At 47.2% G+C, this 23,475-nt stretch overlaps 1 protein-coding gene across 4 annotated transcripts in view; it reads left to right on the top strand.

Annotated features, from left to right (window-relative positions):
• Positions 1-23,475, top strand: part of CCDC88A (coiled-coil domain containing 88A) — a 612,058-nt gene that overhangs the window by 169,831 nt on the left and 418,752 nt on the right. For all 4 annotated transcript variants that reach the window (XM_033936818.1, XM_033936819.1, XM_033936822.1 and 1 more), the window contains one exon: positions 8,071-8,240. In XM_033936818.1, the coding sequence (XP_033792709.1) occupies positions 8,071-8,240 (170 nt within the window). The remainder of the gene's footprint in view (positions 1-8,070; positions 8,241-23,475) is intronic.

Raw genomic sequence — 23,475 nt, forward strand, 5'->3', positions numbered from 1 at the left:
CTGACCTACCGGCCTCCCGCCAAGGAGCCTTTAGACTGCTTTTGGAATCCCTCTCCAACCTACGCCTCCATCTATTCCACGCGGCCTACGATGGCTTCGAACTCTCCTCCAGAGAGGCAGCGTTTGCTATCGCCATGCGCCGACTAGCTTGGCTACGCCTGGTCGGCATGGACCCCAACTTACAGGACCGGTTGGCTAACCTTCCCTGTGTGGGAAAAGAACTGTTCGATGACACTATCGAGGCGGCTACAAAACGCCTCTCCGAACACGAACGCTCTTTTGCCTCCCTCGTCCGACAAAAGCCCAAACCGCCCGCGTCCAGGCCGTATAGGGCCCCTCCGTGCCGCTACCCACAAAAATCCACTCCTGCCTTCTCGCGGCCTCCACCCAGGCGTCCGCAAGCCCACCACCGGGCCATGCCCAAGTCCCAACCGCCTGCGACTACCAAACCATCCCCGTCCTTTTGACGGGATACGCGGAAGGGGGCGGGCCCCCTCCGCCATAGTCCCAGGCCTCCTTCCCATCGGGGGTCGCCTCAAAGCCTTTTACCCTCGCTGGGAACAAGTCACGTCGGACGCATGGGTCCTTGGCGTGATCTCATCAGGATACTCTCTCAACTTTCGGACCATTCCTCCGGAAAACCCCCCAAGGAATTGCCCTCCCAACCGGACGCAGCTACCCCTACTCCTCTCCGAAGCTCGAGACCTGCTTCGCCTGAGAGCAGTGGAGGAGGTTCCCCCCGACCAACGGGGGAAGGGCTTCTACTCCCGTTACTTCCTGGTACCGAAAAAAACGGGAGGCTTACGCCCAATACTAGACTTGAGATGCCTCAACAAATTTCTGATACGAGAAAAATTTCGTATGCTTTCCCTACCGACCCTCTACCCCCTGATCGACGAGGGCAACTGGCTCTGCTCCCTCGATCTGAAGGAGGGGTACACACATGTCCCAGTGCACCCCGCTCACCGCAAGTTCTTGCGTTTTCAGGTAGGGGACTGGCACCTACAATACCGTGTCCTTCCCTTCGGCCTAGCATCGTCACCTCGGGTCTTCACCAAGTGCCTCGTGGTGGTCGCAGCAACCTTACGCTCCCAGGGCCTCCAGGTATTCCCTTACCTGGACGACTGGCTGATCAAAGCCCCGTCCAGGGAAGCGGTTATCTCAGCGACCCAACAGACTATTACCTACCTACAAAGTCTGGGGTTCGAGATAAACTTCCCAAAATCCCAACTACGCCCCTCCCAGTCCCTACAGTTCATCGGGGCCACGCTGGACACGGTTCGCCTCCGTTCCTTCCTCCCCCCTCCGCGTCTAGAGGCGTTAGTAAGCCTGAGTCGAAGGTTTTCCCTGCTGACCTCGGTATCAGCTCGGCAGATGATGACTCTTCTGGGCCACATGGGTCCACGTCACACCCTTCGCCCGCCTCCATCTGAGAATTCCTCAATGGACCCTGGCCTCTCAATGGCGTCAAGACCGGGACCCGATCGACCGCCCTGTGACAGTGACGCCTTCTTTGCAACGATCGCTCCGCTGGTGGGCCGACTCTTCAAATCTTTCCAAAGGTTTGCTCTTCCTCACCCCACCTCACAGCAAGATACTCACCACGGACTCGTCGGAGTACGCTTGGGGAGCCCATCTGGACGGCCTACGCACTCAAGGGATGTGGTCAGCAGAAGACCGTCGCTGCCACATCAACGTGCTAGAGCTTCGGGCCATCTATCTCGCAGCTGTAGCTTTTCAACATCTGCTCCACGACCGAGTGGTTCTCATCCGAACCGACAACCAGGTAGCAATGTACTACGTAAACAAACAAGGGGGAACAGGGTCTTGGTCCCTTTGCCGGGAAGCCCTGCGCCTCTGGAATAGGGCAATCTCCAACAACACCTTCCTTCGAGCGGTGTACATACAAGGAGAACAAAACTGTCTGGCGGACAGACTCAGCCGCCTCCTCCAGCCACACGAGTGGTCACTGCACTCTCAGATCCTACGACAGGTGTTCGAAAAGTGGGGGACGCCTCAAATAGATCTATTCGCATCCCCCCACAACCACAAGCTGCCTCTCTTCTGCTCCCGGATGTACTCCCCGGACCGGCTCGAGGCCGACGCCTTCCTCCTCGACTGGGAGGGAAGGTTCCTATACGCGTTTCCGCCGTTTCCTCTGATACTGCGGACGCTTGTCCACCTGAAAACAGTACAAACCACCCTGATCCTGATTGCTCCTCGCTGGCCACGCCAGCCTTGGGTTTCCCTTCTACTTCAACTCAGTGTCAGAGATCCACTGCCTCTGCCTCTGTTTCCCTCTCTACTATCATAGGGTTAGGGTTCGCTGTTACATCCCAATCTTCAATCTCTTCATCTGAATGCTTGGTTCCTCTCCCCGTGTCTCAATCAGTCAAGGAGATATTGGAGGCCTCTAGAAAGACCTCGACGAGAACCTGCTACTCCCAAAAGTGGACCAGATTCTCAACCTGGTGCTCCTCCCACAGCCAGGACCCGGTGTCAGTCCCCGTCCCTCTGGTCCTTGACTATTTACTTCAATTATCTCATTCCGGCCTAAAGACCAACTCCATTCGAGTACACCTCAGTGCGATTGCGGCCTTTCATCAGCCCCTGGAAGGGAAAGCCCTCTCGCTCCATCCCTTAGTCTCTCGCTTCATGAAGGGTCTTCTGAATGTCCACCCTCCTCTCAAACCCCCTCCGGAGGTTTGGGACCTCAACGTGGTTCTGGCTCAACTAATGAAACCTCCATTTGAGCCCCTAGACAAATGCCATCCAAAATTCCTCACTTGGAAGGTAATTTTCCTGCTTGCGCTCACTTCCGCTCGGCGGGTTAGTGAGTTACAGGCTCTGGTAGCGGACCCACCCTTCACGGTATTCCATCACGACAAGGTGGTACTCCGCACCCATCCAAAGTTCTTGCCTAAAGTAGTGTCTGATTTTCATCTCAATCAATCCATTATCTTACCTGTGTTTTTTCCCAAGCCCCAATCTCACCCCGGAGAGGTGGCGCTCCAAACTCTTGACTGTAAGAGAGCGTTGGCCTTCTACCTCCAACGTACTCAGTCACACCGGAAAGTCCCACAATTGTTTTTGTCCTCGACTCAAACCGGTTAGGTCACCCAGTCTCCAAGCGCACCTTGTCCAACTGGTTGGCCGACTGCATCTCCTTCTGCTACGCTCAGGCTGGTCTCACGCTGCATGGTCGAGTAACAGGACACAAGGTCCGAGCGATGGCAGCCTCCGTAGCGTTCCTCAGGTCTACACCTATTGAGGAAATCTGCAAGGCTGCCACGTGGTCTTCGGTTCATACCTTCACCTCCCACTACTGTCTGGACTCACTGTCCAGGAGCGATGGCCGGTTCGGCCAATCGGTTTTACGAAATCTATTTGCTTAAATTGCCAACTTCCCTCCATCCCTTTTCAGTCAGCTTGGAGGTCACCCACATGTGAGAATATCATGCCTGCTTGTCCTGGGATAAAGCACAGTTACTTACCGTAACAGGTGTTATCCAGGGGCAGCAGGCATATATTCTCACAACCCGCCCACCTCCCCGAGGTTGGCTTCTTTGCTAATTAAGTGAACTGGAGACCACGAGGGGATGCACCCCCTAGTGGAGCAGGAAGGCACGCATGCGTGGAGCAGCAGAGCAAACTTAAATCTTCAATCAAGTTTGCTTGAAATTGCTTCCGCATCGGGGCTCCGTAGATGACGTCACCCCCACATGTGAGAATATATGCCTGCTGTCCCTGGATAACACCTGTTACGGTAAGTAACTGTGCTTTCTCTTCGAACTGTGACATATACAAGCATGCTATGGTGGGTGCTACTGTTGCACCCATCGCTACTCCTTTAACTTGGAGAAATGTCTTGTTCTCAAAATTAAAATAATTGTTATATATTACTTGTTTTGCCATTGAATTTAATAAGCTTTTTTTCTCATCAGATATAGTATTGTCTAGTAGTAGATGATAATTCACTACTTCCATGGCCTTCTCTTGAGGGATGTTAGTGTATAACGATGTGACGTCTGCTGTTGCCATAATCAATTCATCCATTCGTTCACAATTCATATTTTGTAATTGTTGAATGAAATGCATAGAGTCCCATATGTAAGATTGTACTTGAGTTACTTTGTGTTTTAAATTAAAATCCACGTATTGGGATAGCGGTTCCATAAGAGAATTTCTACCTGATACTATAGGTCTTCCCAGAGGTTACTCCTGGGACTTATGTATTTTCAGAATGAAATATATATGAGGAATAACTGGATGTTGTTGATATAATTGTTTATATTCACTGTTGGTGATAGTGTTCTCGTATTTTGCTTTGGACAGCATATCCTCTATTTCAATTTGCAAACTATGTGTTGGATCATTGTATTTCCCTATAAAAATCTTCTTTGGCTAATTGATTCATGGCTTCTCGATGATAATCTGATTGATTAAGGTTTACTATCCCTCCCCCTTTATCAGCTCTTCTTATAACCTTATTTCTATCTTGTTTGAGATTTTGCAAGATTTTATTTTGTTTAAAAGAGAGATTATAATGTGTTCGATCTTGGTTTCTTTCTTGAATCTCTAACTCTTTCATTACTACTCTTTCAAATGCTATTATGGAGGGGTCCGTTGGGCTCGGAGGGGTCCAAGTGGATATGTATTTATCATATCTAAATTTAATGTTAGTGTCTTCTGGTTGTTCTTGAAATGAGTTTTCAATCTTAAAGTACGAAAAAATTGTTGTAATTTCACCCTAGTATCATAACTAATGTGACCATTTATTTTTTTCATCAAAATGGGACATTTGTTAATATTCAGCCCCGCTCCCAATCCCGCCCTAGCCCCGCCCCCAATTTCTTCCATTAATTTTTCATGTACATACAATATCTGATTATTTCATAATGGTAACCATAAAATTTTTTTTAAAAACCACAAAGCACCCTATACACAGAGAAAATGTTAATTATTTATATTTGGGGGGTTTTCAACAATGTCACCTCAGTAACTATAGAAAAATAGACAAATATAGTGCAAAATATAGACAGCAGATATAAATTCTCAAACTCACACATTTTTATCACTAAATTGAAAATAAAATCATTTTTCCTACCTTTGCAGTCTGGTGATTTCATGAGTCTCTGGTTGCGTTTCCCTCTGACAGTGCATCCTATCTTTCATTTCTTTCTGCACTCAGGCCCAACAATTGTCCCTTTCTATTCCCTCCCTCCTTCCTTCCTATGTCCTTAGTGCCCCCAATACCTTCCTATGTCCTTAGTGTCCCCAGCGCCTCCTTCCTATCTCCTTAGTGCCCCCAGATCCAGTGTCAGTTCTCCTTTGTACCTTTGTTCCAGGTCTCCTTTTCTCTCTCTCCCTCCTCTGTTATGATCTTGCCTCTCTCTGCTCTACCTCAGGGGCTCTCCCCCTCTGTCTGCACCTCCCAAAGTCCTGCTTCTGCCTTCTGTCTTTCCCCTTTGGTCCAGGCCTTTATCTCTCTAGTCTTTCTTCTACTTACAACCCCCCCCCCTTCTCTGCTGTTTTCTCTCCTTCCTTCATCCCTCCTTCCTATGTCCCCTCACTGCTTCCAGCCTTTGTCACACCCCCTCCCAAAAAGCCTGCCAGCCTACTTCCCCCAGAGCCAGCCTTCCTGCCTCCCCTAGAGCCAGCCTGCCTGCCTCCCCCAAAGCCAGCCTGCCTGTCTCCCCCAAAGTCAGCCAGTCTGCCTGCCTACCTCTCCCAGAGCCAGCCTGCCTACCTGCCTCCCCCAGAGCCTGCCTACCTGCCTACCTCCCCCAAAGCCTGCCTACCTACCTCCCTCCCCCAGAGCTAGCCAGCCTGCCTGCCTACCTCCCCCAAAGCCTGCCTACCTCCCTCCCTCCCCCAGAGCCAGCCAGCCTGTCAACCTGCCTGCCTACCTCCCCCAAAACCTGCCTACCTCCCTCCCTCCCCCAGAGCCAACCAGCCAGCCAGCCTGCCTACCTCCTCCCCCCCCTACCGCGGAAAACGAAAGCCTCCCTCCAGGCCCGATTTAGGTCCACCACCGCTGCTCCTCTGCTACAAACTACTCAAACTCGGAAGCCTTTCCGACGTCAATTCTGACGTCGGAGAGGACGTTCCGGGCCAGCCAGGCAGCGATTGGCTGGCCCGGAACATCCTCTCCGACATCAGAATTGACGTCGGGAAGAAGGCTTCCGGGTTCGAGTAGTGGCAGTAGAGGAGCAGCGGCGGTGGACCTAAATCGGGCCTGGAGGGAGGCTTTTTAAAATTTTTTTTTTGGCGCGCAGGGGAGGGACAGGACAGGAAGCGAACGCCTGTCCTGTTGTCCCCACGCACAGCTTCCGGACGCTGTCTCTGAAAACGGGACATTTTGGGCGTCCCGAAGCTGTGTGTGGGGACAACGGGACAGGGGATCCGAAAACGGGACTGTCCCGTTCAAAACGGGATGTATGGTCACCTTAATCATAACCATCATATGCTGTAGTGAGGACAAAAGATAGTCCCAATTGTAAAACTCTCTCTTCATCTTCAGTTATCTGTCTATTGGATAAATTGAAAATACCCGTTATTTGCATGCTCCCTTCTTGATCCGAGCGTGTCTGGGCTCTTGTGGTTGTGTTAATTCTACTTGTACTGTTGATAGAGGTAAAGGAAGTCTTATAAAAGAATCTGATAATGTGTTTTCTGTTGTAATATTTTTATTGGATGTCGTCAGAGCCAATTCTTCCGTCGAAGATTCACTAGATGTTAAAGGAAAAGCCATCTTTTTTTCCTTTTAATCTATTCGGTCTGCTCTTTCGATTCTTGTCCATCCAGGGATATATATATCCTCGTGTATAATCATATTCATCCCTTTTGTATTTCTTAATTTTAATATTTCTTTGTTCTGTTCAGTATATTTCCATGTTTTTATTGTGTTCAATATGTTGTTGATTAAATTCTTCTGTTGTTTGTGTTTGTCCTAGGATCTTAAATTTCTTCTTTAGTTCTTTTTGTTGGTCTTCTATGATAAGTTTTAAAGCATTTATGGTTAATAACATAAGGTCTAAAGAACACTGAGATATGATGGTGTTCCATCTGGATACATATTCTTGATTGTCTAGAAATCTAGGTGCTCTCCTTATCCTTAACCCTCTAGGGATTCTTTCTATGTGGCAATATTCCGTTAATGCTGCTGAGTGTAGTTGCGCTCGAATGAGTGCTTTGTGTAAAGAATTTACTTCTTCCCATGTATGAGGTAGAATGGGAGTATTGTTGTCAAATAGTCTTTCCCCTGCCAAAAGTGTTTGTAATCTTTCTGCTGACAAACCCAATTTCGTCTCCCAACCTAAGGTTGCCATTACTCCTCATGTGCCATAAAACCTAATATTATAAGGAGTTTAAAATATCCTATACTGGTACTTCTGTGTAGCTAATAATAATAAAGTATTGCTCTTTGTATCGTTGTATTTGTATTGTTCTTTGTATTATATTGCTTGTATTGTTCTTTGTATTGCTGATAAATTTATTCTACACTTTCTTTTTCAATAAAAATTTATTGATACCAAAAAAAAACTTCCAGATTCAATTTAAAGATTAGTCACAGCACCAGAGCTATCTACAACTCCACGAATTGACACTTTCGATCGAGGCTGAACAAGTATGAAGAAATAACGCTAAGCATATAATTACGATTCAGTATTAAATAAAGTTGTGAATAATATTAATTAAACATGATTTTAGTTAATGCATTTGAAATCTATCAACATTTTGTGGTTTTTGAGTTTTTTTGCGGATTCTCATTGGAAAATTAGTCCAATTTGGTTCATTTCCGTACAATTCTTCCGTGGGCTGGATAAAATCATATCACGGGCTGAACTTTGAAGACCCTTGCCCTACAGTATAGTTAACCAGCTCAAGCTGTGGCTGCATTTGCCAAGTTTTCCTAGCATACTTATCAGCTATGGCCAACTTTGTCCAAGTACTTGAGAAATGCTATTTTATAGAGAGAGCTTTTGTGTTAAATTTAATTGTATTTCTATTTCATAATTAAAGTATGCAAAATATCTTAATATGTTCCTTTTTTGTTGTTTTTGTTAGACTATTATAGAACTCTCTGAAGAACGGGACTGTTTACGTTTTCAACCTTACCCCTCTGGGGGACATTCATCTGGTGATTCTCCAGGCATGAGACGTACAGAAAGCAGGCAGCATCTGTCAGTGGAACTGGCAGATGCCAAGGCAAAAATAAGACGACTTAGACAGGAATTGTAAGTACTTTTGTTACTGACAAGTAAATATAGCTAAGAGGATGTGAAAGTAAATTTTGACAGGCTTTAATGACCAACTAGCAGACATGCTCTTTATCTAGGTTTTAAAGTATACAGTAAAATAAAAGTTTATTTTTAAATTAAAATTTCACAAAAATCATGAATCAAGCACAAACTAAACTTAAAGATGTAAAGGTTTGCTTAATACACTTCTACTAGGAGGTGCTGGATTATCACTTAATACCTAATAAACAAAAAAACAACCTTAAACTACCCGGCATGATTATACTGAACTCATTGAGTCCAGCTGTATCAGCAGTTTCAACAATACAAATACAAAAAAAAGGAACAGTAGAGAAAAACTCTACCACCCAAAAAGTTGGAGAAAAGCCAATTGTTCTAACCCCCCGCCCCGCCCCGATTTCTAACAGTAAAATTTAAAGTTGTAGATATGGTCAGAGCCCTCTAAGAGTACCAAAAAAAAGTATATCCAAAGGCTATGTACAGAAAAATAACCAAAACTCATAAATCTCACCAGTGGTGACACCTGGAAATTGTTTCACCAGTGTTAACAGCTCTCAATTTATAAGTTATAAACTATAGCACTGGATGACCTTAATGGCCTGATTGAATGGGAAGCATTTTATAAGTTTTATTTTAATTTTATGCTTTTTTGCATTTATGCTTTATATAAAATAATTTTCAATGGGAATTTCCCTTTAAATATGTTTTTTTCTGCTTGGCTGTTTGGCCTGCTAGCATTTTTTTAATCCCCTCCACCATCTTGATGCTTTTACTCATTGAGAAGTTCCACCTACTGATGCAGCATCTAGTGAAACAAGTGGCTCATGTCAGGGTTTTCTATTTGAGAGATTATGATTGTTATTGTGGAGGGTTCTAAGCTTGGTTTGTTTGGTTAGTCTGGAATCAACTATAATTTTTCAAAAATGGAGTGGGTAATATATTGAATTCCTCAGTATAAGAGGACTGGTATGCTGTACCATAGGGTTGTTCATGCCAGCTCGCAAGCATTCTGCAGAAGAAGTCAATCACAGCTTTTCAGCTCCTCCTCTCTAGTCTCTGCTGCCTTCAGTTCTTCCTTCTGCAGGCAAGCATGAAGGTGTCATTCTGATCTGCTCCCTTTATTTATTTTTGCATTGTTTTTTGTCATTTTTGGTTGTTCGTGGTTTCTATGCAGCTCTAGGATCAGCTGTGGCAGCTTGGAGATAATCAGACTCTGCTATTGGCAAGTGCATCCTTCGGGGACCTGTTCAGGCAGGCTGTTGAATATTTTTAGAGCTCAGGGTTCTGGGTCCTCAGCATTTACTTGCTTCCTTAACTTGGTCAGGAATTGAGAGCAGGTGTCTTTCGGGGCACTTACAGTGCCAGCTGTGGTTTTGTCCCCTCCTTTCTCTTTTCAGTTGTCGCTATGACTTGGGGAGATGGAGATTCAATCTGACTGAGGTCAGACTGACAGCCCGAAGATCTCAGGATGAGAGCTGACTGATAGATTGAGGCAGAAAATTCCTCCAGATCCAGCTACTCTCTCAAGGAGCTGAGACAGGCTGCAGGACTTTTTTCCCTGCACATTATCTGTGAGTACAGGCTATAACAGCCTATGGAAAAAAATGGTGGTGGTGGTGGTGGTGGAGTTCTGAAAAATTGTGATTTGACTGTTTTTACAGGTAAGGCCTTTAACCCAGGACAAGCAGGCATGATATTCTCACATGTGGGTGACGTCATCTACGGAGCCCTAGCGCGGACAGCTTTTCAAGCAAACTTGATTGAAGTTTCAAGTTTGCTATGCTGCACCACGCATGTGCATGCCTTCTTGCCCACTAGAGGGCGCATCCCCACCTCGTGGTCCTCAGTTCAGTTTTTTCCGCGGAGCCAGAAGCCCTGTGGAATTTGTGCTCTCTATTTTTGCCTTCTGTCACCGCGTCTGAGTCGTTTTTCTCGGTCGCTGTGCTTGCTTTATTTTTTTATTCGTTCGTGTGTTCGGTAATCGTCAAAAAAAAAAAAAGTATTTTTTCGTTCGGCTCCGGGGGCTCCCAGTAGCCGCGGCCGCGGGACCTCGTTACGTTCCCGGCCATTTTTCGATTTCATGTCCCGTCCTTTGACGGGCTTTAAAAAGTGCACCCGGTGCGATCGGCTGCTTTCAATCACCGATCCCCACCGGTGGTGCTTACTTTGCCTGGGTCCCGAGCACCCCACCGACTCCTGCCCTCGGTGCTCGACTTTTCAGCCAAGAGCTCTCCGCCGCCGTCGTGCCAGAATGGCGGAGCTCTTTGCTGTGGATCCCGCGGCAGGGCAGGCCTCGACGTCGGCCTCGGCTTTGGCCCCGGCCTTGACCTCGGCCTCGACTCCCTCGACCTCGCCGCGACATCCTGCTTCGTCGAAGCCTGCGTCATCGACTTCGAAGTCGACGGGGGGGGTAAGTCCTCACTTCCTTCTTCAGCTCCAACCTCGAAGAAGCCATCCTCGGGATCCTCGATGGGGGCGGGTGGGTTGTCTTCGGCCCCGCCCCGAGCGTCGAAGTCGGGTGCCCCACGGGAATACTCGAGACCGAGGTCGCCCTCGAGGGAGCACCCGCCGGCCCCGGATCTACCAGCCATGATGGGGGTTCCTGTTTTTCAAGACTTGCTCCGTGCCCTCATTGCCTCGGAGCTATCCAGCGCCCTCGCGCATCTGCAGCCGGCTTCGGCCTCGAGTGCCCCGGCTTCGGCAGCCTCGGTCTCGGTGCCCTCGACTTCGGCCCCCGGGGTGGCTCTGGCCTCGACCCCGACCTTGCCCTCGACCTCGGTCGACCAGCCGGAGCGGAGTGTGCGGCCTCGGGACAAGGTGCGGAGAGTTCGGAGGATCTCTTCCACTTCTTCCTCGTCGAGGTCCTCCCGGGGCTCCTCGCCCTCGGGTCGGCCTCGGGCGAAGCGCCGGCCGAGGAAGCCCAAGCGTTCTCGGGGTTCTCCTCGGAGACGCGGTCGCTCCTCGCCGACCGGGGCTGAGACGCTGCGTGTCTCGGAGCTCTGCCTCGATAATCCGAGGCTTTTCCGTTCCTCTGAGGGAGGGTTATCGAGAGACTCCTCGCCGAAACGGAAGGGGCAGGCCTCGGTGCCTCGTTCCCAGGGGACTTCCCAAAGGGGTTCCTCGGGGCATAGGCGGTCCCCGACCCCGTCGAGGTCGCTCGGGGCGTCGTCGTGGGGTTCGGGGTCTGGTACTGGTAGGGAACCTCGGTATTCCCGTGAGGCTTCCCCTTCCTTTTTGGCGACGCGGGCCTCTCGATCTCCCTCCCCGCCTTCCAAGCCCTCCTCCTTTTCGAGATTTGTGCTTGATATGGGGAGGGCCTTGGACCTTGATCTGGTGTCCGATTCTCAATATACCAAGGAGTTTTTGGAGGAGCAGGATTTACTTTCTCCCCCGAGGGAGACTCCTCGTCTGCCTCTTAATAAAGTCCTCCAGCAGACCTTCCTGAGGAACTTGGACTCCCCTCTTACAGTCACGAGTGGTTCCATCGAAAATGGAGTCGAAGTACCGTACCATTCCATGCAAGGGCTTCGAGAAAGCACAACTGTCTCACCAGTCGTTGCTGGTGGAGTCGGCGTTAAAGAAGTCCCAGCCTTCTAGGGTCTCGGTTGCGGTCCCTCCCGGGCGGGAAGGGCGGACTCTGGACAAGTTTGGTCGCCGCCTCTACTCCAATTCCATGATGGCGGCCAGGGTCCTTAATTATGCTTTCACTTTTTCATCTTATCTGAGGCAGATGGTGAAGGCGTTACCCCGTTATCATGGGGTCATGCCGGATTCCCATAAGGGGGACTTTGGCAAATTTATGGCCAACTTGTCACAACTGCGTCTATACCTTTTTCATGCTGTTTACGACGCATTTGAGTTGGCCTCCAGAGTCTCCGCCTTTGCAGTAGCGATGCGCCGTCTCGCATGGCTCCGAACGGTTGATATTGACCCGAACTTGCAGGAGCGCCTAGCCAATCTGCCATGTGTTGGATCGGAATTGTTCGATGAGTCCTTGGAGGCGGCGACCAAACGCCTGTCCAAACATGAGCGCTCCATCGCCTCCTTGGTCCGTCCTAAGCCACGGGTACCGCCACAGAAGCCATTTAGACCTCCACCGCGGCGATACCCTCAAAAGTCTACGCCAGCATTCTCTAGACCTCCGCCCCGGCGCCCCCCGCAGCAGGGCAGAGGGGGCCAACCTAAACCTCAGGCGCAAGGGGCGTCTAAGCCGGCGCCGTCTATTTGACGTGATGAGCGGATGGGGGCGGGCCCCCTCCGCACTCTCGCCGGACCCCCTGCCCATCGGGGGCCGGCTGCGGGCCTTTCATTCGGCCTGGACTATGATCACATCAGACGCTTGGGTGCTCCGTCTCATCTCCGAGGGTTACTCGCTGAACTTCTCGGCCTCGCCACCGGAACAACTGCCAGGGACCTCTCTTTCCAGTCGAGCCCAGCTTCCTCTTCTCCTCTCGGAGGCCAGGGCCTTGTTGAGCCTTCGGGCGGTGGAGCTGGTCCCCCCAAACCAACGGGGGCGGGGGTTTTACTCCCGTTACTTTTTGATCCCAAAGAAGACCGGGGACTTACGCCCCATTTTGGACCTTCGGAAGCTCAACAAGTTCCTGGTCCGAGAGAAGTTCCGTATGTTGTCGCTTCCGGTTCTCTACCCTCTGTTGGAGGAAGGGGATTGGATGTGCTCCCTGGACTTGAAGGAAGCGTACACTCATGTTCCGGTGCATCCTGCCTTCCGCAAGTTCTTACGGTTCCAGGTGGGGGAGTTGCACCTTCAGTATCGGGTCCTCCCTTTCGGCTGGCGTCGTCGCCTCGAGTCTTCACGAAGTGCATGGTGGTAGTCGCGGCTGCCCTGAGATCTCAGGGGCTACAGGTCTTTCGTTACCTGGACGATTGGCTGATCAAGGCATCGTCCAGGGAGGGGGTTATCTCAGCGACCCAACAGACTATCACCTTCCTTCAAAGTCTGGGGTTTGAAGTGAACTTTCCCAAATCTCAGCTGTGCCCTGCTCAATCCCTTCAGTTTATCGGGGCCGTGCTGGACACGGTTCGCCTTCGTGCATTCCTCCCCCCTCCGAGGTTGGAGGCTCTGCTTCGACTGTGCCGTCAGATTTCGCTGCAGCGCTCCGTCTCAGCGCACCGTCTGATGATTCTACTTGGCCACATGGCGTCGACGGTTCATGTCACACCGTTCGTCCGATTGCACCTGAGACTTCCTCAGTGGGCCTTGGCCTCCCAGTGGTGTCAAGATCGGGACCCACTCTCCTTTCCTGTAACAGTGACTCCTTCCTTGAGACGCTCGCTCCGTTGGTGGACCAACTCTTCCAATCTTTCCGGGGGTTTGCTCTTTCTCGTCCCTCCGCATCGCAAGGTCCTGACCACGGACTCTTCGGAGTACGCGTGGGGGGCTCATCTCGACGGTCTGTGGACTCAAGGTCTATGGTCGGCGGAGGACCGTCTTTGTCACATCAATGTGTTGGAGCTTCGTGCCATTTTTCTGGCTGCTCGAGCGTTCCGCCACCTGCTGCACGATCAGGTAGTACTCGTGCGGATGGACAACCAAGTGGCAATGTATTATGTAAACAAGCAAGGGGGGACGGGCTCTTGGTCCCTGTGCCGGGAAGCCCTGCGCCTTTGGGAATGGGCGGTCTCCCAGAACATCTTCCTGCGGGCGGTTTACATTCAGGGAGAGAAGAATTGTCTGGCCGACAAACTCATTCGTCTTCTCCAGCCGCACGAGTGGTCGCTAAACTCCCGAGTTCTGCACGAGGTCTTCGACCGCTGGGGGACTCCTCAGGTGGATCTGTTTGCCTCCCCAGAGACTCACAAACTGCCCCTCTATTGTTCTCGGATGTACTCCCCGGACCGTCTCGAAGCCGATGCCTTCCTTCTCGACTGGGGAGGGAGGTTCCTTTATGCGTTTCCTCCTTTCCCTCTGATCTTGAGGGCGTTGGTTCATCTCAAGTCGTCCAGAGCCACTATGATTCTCATTGCGCCTTGTTGGCCTCGTCAGCACTGGTTCTCCCTGCTCCTTCAACTCAGTGTCAGGGAGCCTCTGCTTCTGCCTGTTTTTCCCTCTCTGCTGTCTCAGAGTCGCGGTTCGCTGTTGCATCCCAATCTTCAGTCCTTACATCTGACGGCTTGGTTCCTTTCCCCTTGACTTCGGTTTCTGTTTCTCAGTCGGTCAGGGAGGTGTTGGAAGCCTCGCGCAAGGTCTCGACTCGGCTTTGTTATTCCCAGAAGTGGACCAGATTTTCATCCTGGTGTTCCTCGCACCATCTGGATCCGAGTTCGGTTCCGGTGTCCTCGGTTCTGGAATATTTGTTGCATTTGTCCAAGTCTGGGCTGAAGATGACTTCCATTCGGGTGCATCTCAGTGCTATTGCTGCTTTCCATCGGCATCTCGAGGGGCGATCTCTCTCTCTTCATCCTCTGGTGATTCGTTTCATGAGGGGTCTAGTGAATGTTAATCCTCCTCTGAAACCTCCTCCTGTGGTTTGGGATCTTAATGTGGTCTTGGCTCAGCTGATGAAACCTCCTTTTGAGCCTATTGACAAGTCTCTTCTTAAGTTTCTCACTTGGAAGGTGATCTTTTTGCTTGCGCTCACGTCCGCTCGTCGGATTAGTGAGCTGCAGGCTTTGGTTGCGGACCCGCCCTTTACTGTGTTCCATCATGACAAGGTGGTTCTTCGCACCCATCCTAAATTTTTACCTAAGGTTGTGTCTGATTTCCACCTCAATCAGTCCATTGTTCTTCCGGTGTTTTTTCCGAAGCCCCACTCTCATCCTGGGGAGGCGGCGCTTCACACGCTTGACTGTAAGAGGGCGTTGGCTTTTTATCTTCAACGCACCAAGTCTCATCGGAAGGTTCCTCAATTATTTTTGTCCTTTGATCCTAATCGGTTGGGACGTCCTGTTTCCAAGCGCACCTTGTCCAACTGGTTGGCTGCTTGTATTTCTTTTTGCTACGCTCAGGCTGGTCTCGAGCTGCATGGTCGGGTCACGGGACATAAGGTCCGAGCGATGTTGCTTTCCTCTGGTCTACTCCGATGGAGGACATCTGCAAGGCTGTCACTTGGTCTTCGGTTCATACTTTCACCTCCCACTACTGCTTGGAGTGACGGCCGGTTTGGCCAGTCAGTTTTGCGAAATCTGTTTTCCTAAATTGCCATCCTCCCACCTGCCCTTTTTTGGTTGGCTGGGAGGTCACCCACATGTGAGAATATCATGCCTGCTTGTCCTGGGATAAAGCACAGTTACTTACCGTAACAGGTGTTATCCAGGGACAGCAGGCATATATTCTCACAACCCGCCCTCCTCCACGGGGATGGCTTCTTTGCTGGATATGGAACTGAGGACCACGAGGTGGGGATGCGCCCTCTAGTGGGCAAGAAGGCATGCACATGCGTGGTGCAGCATAGCAAACTTGAAACTTCAATCAAGTTTGCTTGAAAAGCTGTCCGCGCTGGGGCTCCGTAGATGACGTCACCCACATGTGAGAATATATGCCTGCTGTCCCTGGATAACACCTGTTACGGTAAGTAACTGTGCTTTCTCCTCCCCCCTCTAAAATCCTATTTTGAGTGAATTTTGATCAGTCCTGAGGCATTTTAAAGCCAACTTTTGGCGCCAAAACACTGCCATGGTACCCATCTTCTCAAACTTTCTTAAAACATCTAGTCAAAATTCATAGGGATGGTGTCCTCAGACCCTAATATTTCTATATCATGCCTTATTTGCACTGGATGGGCAGCTGAAGAGCGCCTGTGAGCAATTTGTCATGCAGCATGGGAAGGAGGGGGGCGGAAGCTTTAGGCTTAGCCCCTATGCAGGCCTCTAGGTCTGGAGAAAAGCAGATGGGCCCATCTTTGGGAATAAAACACTTTCCAGGGTCCCGGGATAGCACTTCTATGCACCTCAATGTCATAGAAGCTTCACAGCCCAAGAAAAGGCATCTGCTTCTCCCTAAGCACTTATCTGATTCACCTGCTTTCTTTCTTCAGTTTCATGGTCATTCTCATGGAGATGATGCGGTATATAAACTTAAGGTTTAGATTAGATTAGATTAGATCTTCCCAGTTAAGATTTTCCTGTAAATCGGACTATGGGATTATGAAGAGTCTTTGTAAATACTTAAAAGGGAGGAATGTTTGAGCTTCATAAATGTTCAAGCTGTTATGGGACAAGGAGACTTGCCCTCTGAGGCCTTTACCCCAGAGTTTATTAATCTCCTCTGACAGGCTTATGCTTCCATAACTTTTAAGTGATTTTGGTTAATCTGGCATGTTAGTTGGACCGAGCTTTATTTTATCCTAGACCTGTCATCTGTGAACATATACGCCACAGTGACGCCTGATGCAGGCGTTCCTCAGATGCCGAAACACAGTGCTGTGTCGGGTTCACAGCTTCTGCTTGTGTCCTTTTCTGAAATAAACAAGTTGGTTTTACATCAGTGATCTTCAGTGGAGTGTTCATTGTCCATTCCCACTTCCTTTTGTACTACTACAGGCTTATGCACAAGGCAGAAATCCACCGATCCAGTCTGCAAGTGAGAAGATCAGTGCCCAGACCTCACTGGAGCCTCAGAGCACTTCATCCCTAAAAGTGGAGACTATTCTGGACTATGATGACCCTTCAGACAGGGACATGGAGGATGAAGGGTCAGATCTGATCCCTTTACTATTCCAAAGTAAGGCTTTCCTTTTGGGTGACATAGCCTCCCATTCAGAGGACCAAGAGTTATTGGCTATGAATGCAGAGAGCCATTTCTCTGGATAATGGTATTTCCTCATTTTGGCATTTCATATTAACCAAGAGGTTAGATTGCAGCATTTCACCCCATAGGGTCCAAAAAAAGGACAAGACCTTAAAGATTTTGGATGTTTGAAGAGTAGTACTGTATTACCTGGAAGTAACCAATGAGTTTTGTCTCTCAAACCATCTTTCTTTTCGTGTTAACTAATCAGGTGAGACGAGGCAGACCCGCCTCCAAGGCTACCATCTCTAGATGGATTCGTAAAGCTATATCTACCACCTACATCGGTTGCAACACACAACTGCCTATCTCCTTAACCCTTTCAGGACCATAAGGATCGTAGGCCAATTTTTGTGGTTTTGACGACATTTTTATGGTAAAAAGGGCTTGCAGATGCCAAAAAATTGATTTTTTTTTGTGAAATATCATTATTTTTATTTAAAAAAATCACACTTCTGGCTTATGGACAGTGTGGCAAGTGAATCTTCTCGTCAATCTAGCAACGACGCTAATGAATGAATGTCGGAACCAGTTTGTTTACATAAAGGCAGTATCATATGGAATCCGTACATATCAAATTTAGAACTGTAGACTATCCCAATCAAAATTTATAGGATTTTAAAGTTATGGGACAAATATGTCCCTTGGTCCTGAAAGGGTTAAAGGTTCATTTGCCAAGGGGAGTGGCCATCTCTTAGGCGGAAGCTCGGGCTATTCCACCCGAGGAGATTTGTAGATCAGCATCCTGGTCTTCCCTTCATGTTTTCACCAAATACTACAGGGTGGACGTGGCAGCACAAGAGGATGCCGCTTTTGGGTCCTCAATCCTATGAGCAGACTCCTCTTTCCCACTGAGAGTTTGGGGACTGCTTATGTATATCCCTACAGTTTAGCAGGTGAGCAATTTCATTTCCCTTTTGGGTTTGTGTTTTGTGTTATAGGATAGCCTGGATTTGGTGCTAAGGCCCTGAAGCAGTGGTTACCAGCCACGGAACGATCGTCGGCCTGGCCTGTTTGAGTTCAGTGGTTTTTACCATTAATCATTTTCGGCTATTTTTTGCTCCCACCTGCTAACTTTAAACTTGTGCGAAATTTTTTTGCCTGTGATGCTTTGGTGGAAGAGTGTGGGTACACCTCTCCATTTGTCTGAGGCTTTTCTTTCGCTTAAGTAATAAGCTACAGTGGTGCCTCACACAACAAACTTAATTGGTTCCAGGAGCAAGTTTGTTATGCGAAAAGTTCGTTATGTGAAACGCGTTTTCCCATAACAATACATGTTAAAAAAAATAATTCGTTCTGTAGCATAAAATATGCTAAGATGACATAAAAAAAGATAAATTTTTTGTTATTATTTTTATTTAGATACATCTAAAAACATAATTGTTTTTTAAAACAACACACATTTTTTAAATTTAAAGACAGACTAAGTAGAGTCTACCGAATCTTGCACATCTTCATCCATTTTCTGCTTTTTGGCCGATGGTTTCATGAAAAACTTGTCCAAAGTCGTTTGTTTTTCTCTTTTCTCCAACATCTGCCGGAAATAACGGACAAGAGTATCGGAGTAAAGATCGTTGATCCTGTTTGCTTCAGCTGAATCAGGATAGTGGGCATTGGTAAACTCCTGAACTGCTTTCCATTTGACCAGGATGTTCTTGATGTCAGCAGTTGGGATTGGTTGATTGTTTGATTGTTGCTCCTCGTCATCAGATGACGCTTCCCTTTGAGCATTGTCCTGTTGCTGGACCAGAAGTGCTTGGAGCTCTTCAGTTGTCAGCTCTTCTTCGTGTTCCTCAATAAGCTCCTCTACATCCTCTTCCCCTACCTCTAATTCCAACCTTTGGGCCACTGTGATGATGTCCTTCACCACTTCTGTGTCATCAACTACTGCTTCTTCCTGGGTCCACGAAGGCACAAGCATCTTCCAAGCAGAAATTAGGGTCCTTTGTGACACTTCTTCCCAGGCCTTCTTTATAAGTCATATTGCCATAAGGACATCAAATTTCTCCTTCCAAAACTTTCGGACAGTCATATTGTCTCCACCAAACTCGCATTCTTCAAACACCTTATTAAAGAGGGCTCTAGTGTAGAGTTTTTTAAAGTTCGCAATAACTTGCTGATCCATTGGTTGAATAATGGATGTGGTGTTTGGTGGCAAATACTGCACCTTAATAAAAGGATAATTTTCCTGCAATATTTCCTCTAGGTCTTTTGGGTGAGAAGGGGCATTGTCAAGTATCAGAAGGGCTTTGAGCGGCAGTTCTTTTTCCAGCAAGAATTTCTTCACGGCAGGAGCAAAGGTTTCCAGAATCCATTCGTTGAAGATAACTTGGGTCACCAATGCTTTTTGATTGGACTTCCAATGGACGGGCAGTTTGGACTTAATAACGTTATTTTTCTTGAAAATTCTTGGATTTTCAGAGTGATAAACCAATAGAGGTTTGATCTTGAGGTCTCCGCTAGCATTAGACGAAAACATAAGGGTAAGTCTGTCCTTCATGGCTTTGTGTCCTGGCAATTTCTTCTCCTCTTTTGTAATGAAGGTTCTGCTCGGCATTCTTTTCCAGAAAAGACCCGTTTCATCGGCATTGAACACTTGTTGTGGGCAGTATCCTTCATCCTTAATACATTTTTGAAAGTTAATAGAGAACTTTTCTGCTTCTTTCTTGTCAGCACTGCCAGCCTCACCATGCATAGTAACGCTGTGGATTCCACACCTTTTCTTAAATCTAAAAAACCACCCCCTGCTGGCTTTGAATTCTTCTTCATTAGCTTGATTGCTGCTACTTCCAGGGACGTTTTTCTTTAGATCGTCATAAATTCTCTTGGCTTTGTGACAGATAATATCTTGGGTTGTTACGTCACCTTTCACCTGCCTGTCCTTAATCCAAATTGCTAATAGCCTCTCCATTTCCTCGTGGATTGAAGACCTATGTTTTTCATGAAATAGTTTTGATACTCCTTTGGCTACTTTGGCTGATTTTATTGCATCCTTATTTGTCAAAATGGTGAAAATGGTGGTTTTGCTGAGGCCAAACTCTTTGACGAGGTCACACTGTTTTACCCCACATTCACTCCTTCTAATTATTTCCCGTTTCATTTCAACAGAAATCACCTTCCTGCTTTTTTTAGAAGCCATGATATATAAAAAATATTGAGTTTATCTTAAAAGGACGACTGTATACAGTGAGAGAGGGCAGAGTCTCAGTGGCAAAAACTGGGACTTAACTGTTTATTTTTTATTTTTTTTTTGTATGAATGGGAGGGAAGGGAGAATATTTTATTATGAAATCAAATTATGAGCTCAGAAATCAAGGACAACTTTGCTGTTTCTCTCTCCCTTGTCCATGTCGTTCTGCTGTTTCTCATAATCCTCTCTCTGGTAAACAAGGCGACAGATGGAATAGTCTATCTTTTGGATGGATAAGGTTCTGCTGATTGTTCTTGTATTTAGAAGAAGCTCAAATTCTCAGGTTGTAAAGGGGTCTGGATGTTCAGTTTCCTGCCTTTACTGTCTTTGTCCACAATTTCCAGTCGCAGTGTTGGGGCTTTCTTTGATTCTAGCCCCAGAGGGAGATTGTCTTTGGTCTTCAGGAGATTTTTGTCTGAATTGTCCACAGCGATACGCAGCGTGCATCCCCAGGGCAAGAAGTTCTGCTCATAGGCTGCAGCTAACTGGTTCACAACCCGGCGTTCAACCTCATGTTTTATGGATCGGGCTCCATAGTGCAAATTGTAGCCATCTGCTAATATATCCATCACTTCCCGATCCCACACATTTTTTTTTTCCTAGCATCGGGGAAGCGGCGAGAGTAGCTCCGCTCCCCCCAACGCATCAGCAGTAGGCGCCGGGCCCCTGCGAGCCGACGGTCCGCCACTGCACAGGGAGCCAGGCGGAGAGAGGGCAGTTAAGCGCAGTGCCTGCGCGGAAGGATGCAGCTCGGGCGACTTCGTTGTGTGAAACGAAGTTCGTTGTGGGAAGCAAGACATGAAGTTCGGTGTGCGCAGCGTTCGCTGTGCGAGGCGTTCGTTATGCGAGGCACCACTGTAGTTTTCTTGGCTTGTGTGGTTCTTTTGTTTTGGAGTGATATTTTTTAATTTTTGGACTATACTTCCCTCCATTCCTCCCTGTTTTTTGTGGTTGTATCCCTACAGTTCAGCATAAATTTTTTTGCCTGTGATGCTTTGGTGGAAGAGTGTGGGTACACCTCTCCATTTGTCTGAGGCTTTTCTTTCGCTTAAGTAATAAGCTAGTTTTCTTGGCTTGTGTGGTGCTTTTGTTTTGGAGTGATATTTTTTAATTTTTGGACTATACTTCCCTCCATTCCTCCCTGTTTTTTGTGGTTGTATCCCTACAGTTCAGCATACCATTCCTATTTCACTGGAAATAAAGATTAGGTTCTTACCTTGAAAATATATTTTCCAGTATATAGGAATGGTATGCTGAACCCCCTACCCAGCACTTATCTGATTCACCTGCTTTCTTTCTTCAGTTTCATGGTCATCTTCCCAGTTAAGATTTTCCTGTAAATCGGACTATGGGATTATGAAGAATCTTTGTAAGTCTTTGTAAATACTTAAAAGGGAGGAATGTTTGAGCTTCATAAATGTTCAAGCTGTTATGGTCTTATTTGATTCTTCTCAAAGGCTTGTTAATGTTTTACTTGCATTACTGTTTATTCAGTGATTTTGGTTTACATTTATCTGAGCGAATCAAACACTTGGTTCCGGGGAGTTTCCTGTATCCCTCCTTCTCCTGTTTCTTCCTATAGGGCTATCGCTGGCTTTGGTACAAACTGAAGAGGGTAGCAGAGACTGGGAAGAAGGAGGAGGAGCTGAAAAGCTGTAATCGACATCTTCTACAGAATGCAATCAGTCCTGGCTTGGTAGTCCTAGTAGTGCCTGATTGACCTCGCAGACCATGGTATTCAGACCTAGTTTGTATTCAAAGGGGTGAATACCTCAGATCTTCTCACTCAGGGACGAATTCCTATCGAGAATCTGGAACACTCTGGGCTTACAGCATGGCTCTTGAGCTTGTGACCCTGACAAGCAAGGGTTATTCAGGTATAGTCGTTACATGTTACTCAGAGCTAAAAATCCATCCACAGTATGCTAAGGCCTGGTGTTCGGTGAAAAAAGACCAGGAAAAAACTCTACAATCCAAATCAAATAAACCAACACAGTGGAGAAGATGTTGGTGTTCAATTTTATTCAACAAATCATCAGATCTTGTGCGATGGCTCAACATGCACGTGTTTTGGCCTGTGGCCTGCCTCAGGAGCCTATAATATACATATATAAAGTAATAGTAATTAATGATACAAGTCTATGTATTCAACATGCATAATATAGCAAACCATACATAATATGATTAAATAATAAAACAACCACATGTAAAAAAAATGACTAACTCTACACAATGAATGAATACTGAGGGCACCATTATTAACCATTAAAAATTAATGAGCAAAATGTAGTAATAGGTAATAATGCAACATACTACATAATATTAATAGATAAATTGATTAAAATAACAAACATAACTTTATGATTGTTAAAGAACAGATGGCTAGATTCAAATATCACAACAATATAAGTATATAAAAAGAACAATTGAACATCTCAAAACAAATCAAACTAAGAAAAAACTAGACTACAAATAACCTTAAGTATGGCAGAGTAGAACTTTAAAAATCAATACTGCACATTACATATAAACTCTTGCAAAAGCTAAAAAACAACAATATTTCGGCCAGAAAAAAATATACCATCGCACAAGATCTGATGATTTGTTGAATAAAATTGCAAACCAACATCTTCTCCATTGTGTTGGTTTATTTAATTTTATCTGGTGTGTGGTGAAGCATGTTGAACCCTGGCAAGCTCTAATTTCGATAGTCATGGATTTTTTTGCAGGAGGCACTTCAGAAGGAGCTTTCGGTAGGTTCTCTCTAAATGCAAGTAGCAGGGCTTTCCTGTTTCCAAGCTTGAGGGGAGTGAGGCTCCTTGGCCTAGACTAACCCTGATGGCGATGATTCGTTAACATAACATAGATGATAGCAGATAAAAGACCTGTGTGGTCCATCCAGTCTACCCAACAGTCACATTTATATCTAAGGCAATATTAAACCAGCATTGCAGTAATTATTCATTTTACTTGCTGTGTTCCACTATAAGATAATTTTCCCCTCTCCCCTGAGATAGGCAAGACCTAGTAAAAATGTGCATTCTTGTTGCTGTTCCATATTGTCACACAATGGGGACAGGCCATAAAAGCTTGCCCACCATTGGCCCCACTGCCCCACTGCTGGAGTCACCATTCAAGCTAACCAGCCAAAGGGGCTCTGTGTTCCCCCTTCCCTTCCTGGAGCCTTAACATTGTGTTGCAAGGTTTCAGTACTGCTCCGTATGAGCCCAGTACCTCAAAGTTACCAACAAGTTTTGCCTTTTGGATCACCTTTT

Source organism: Geotrypetes seraphini, chromosome 3, assembly GCF_902459505.1.
Source record: "Geotrypetes seraphini chromosome 3, aGeoSer1.1, whole genome shotgun sequence".
NCBI lineage: Eukaryota > Metazoa > Chordata > Amphibia > Gymnophiona > Dermophiidae > Geotrypetes > Geotrypetes seraphini.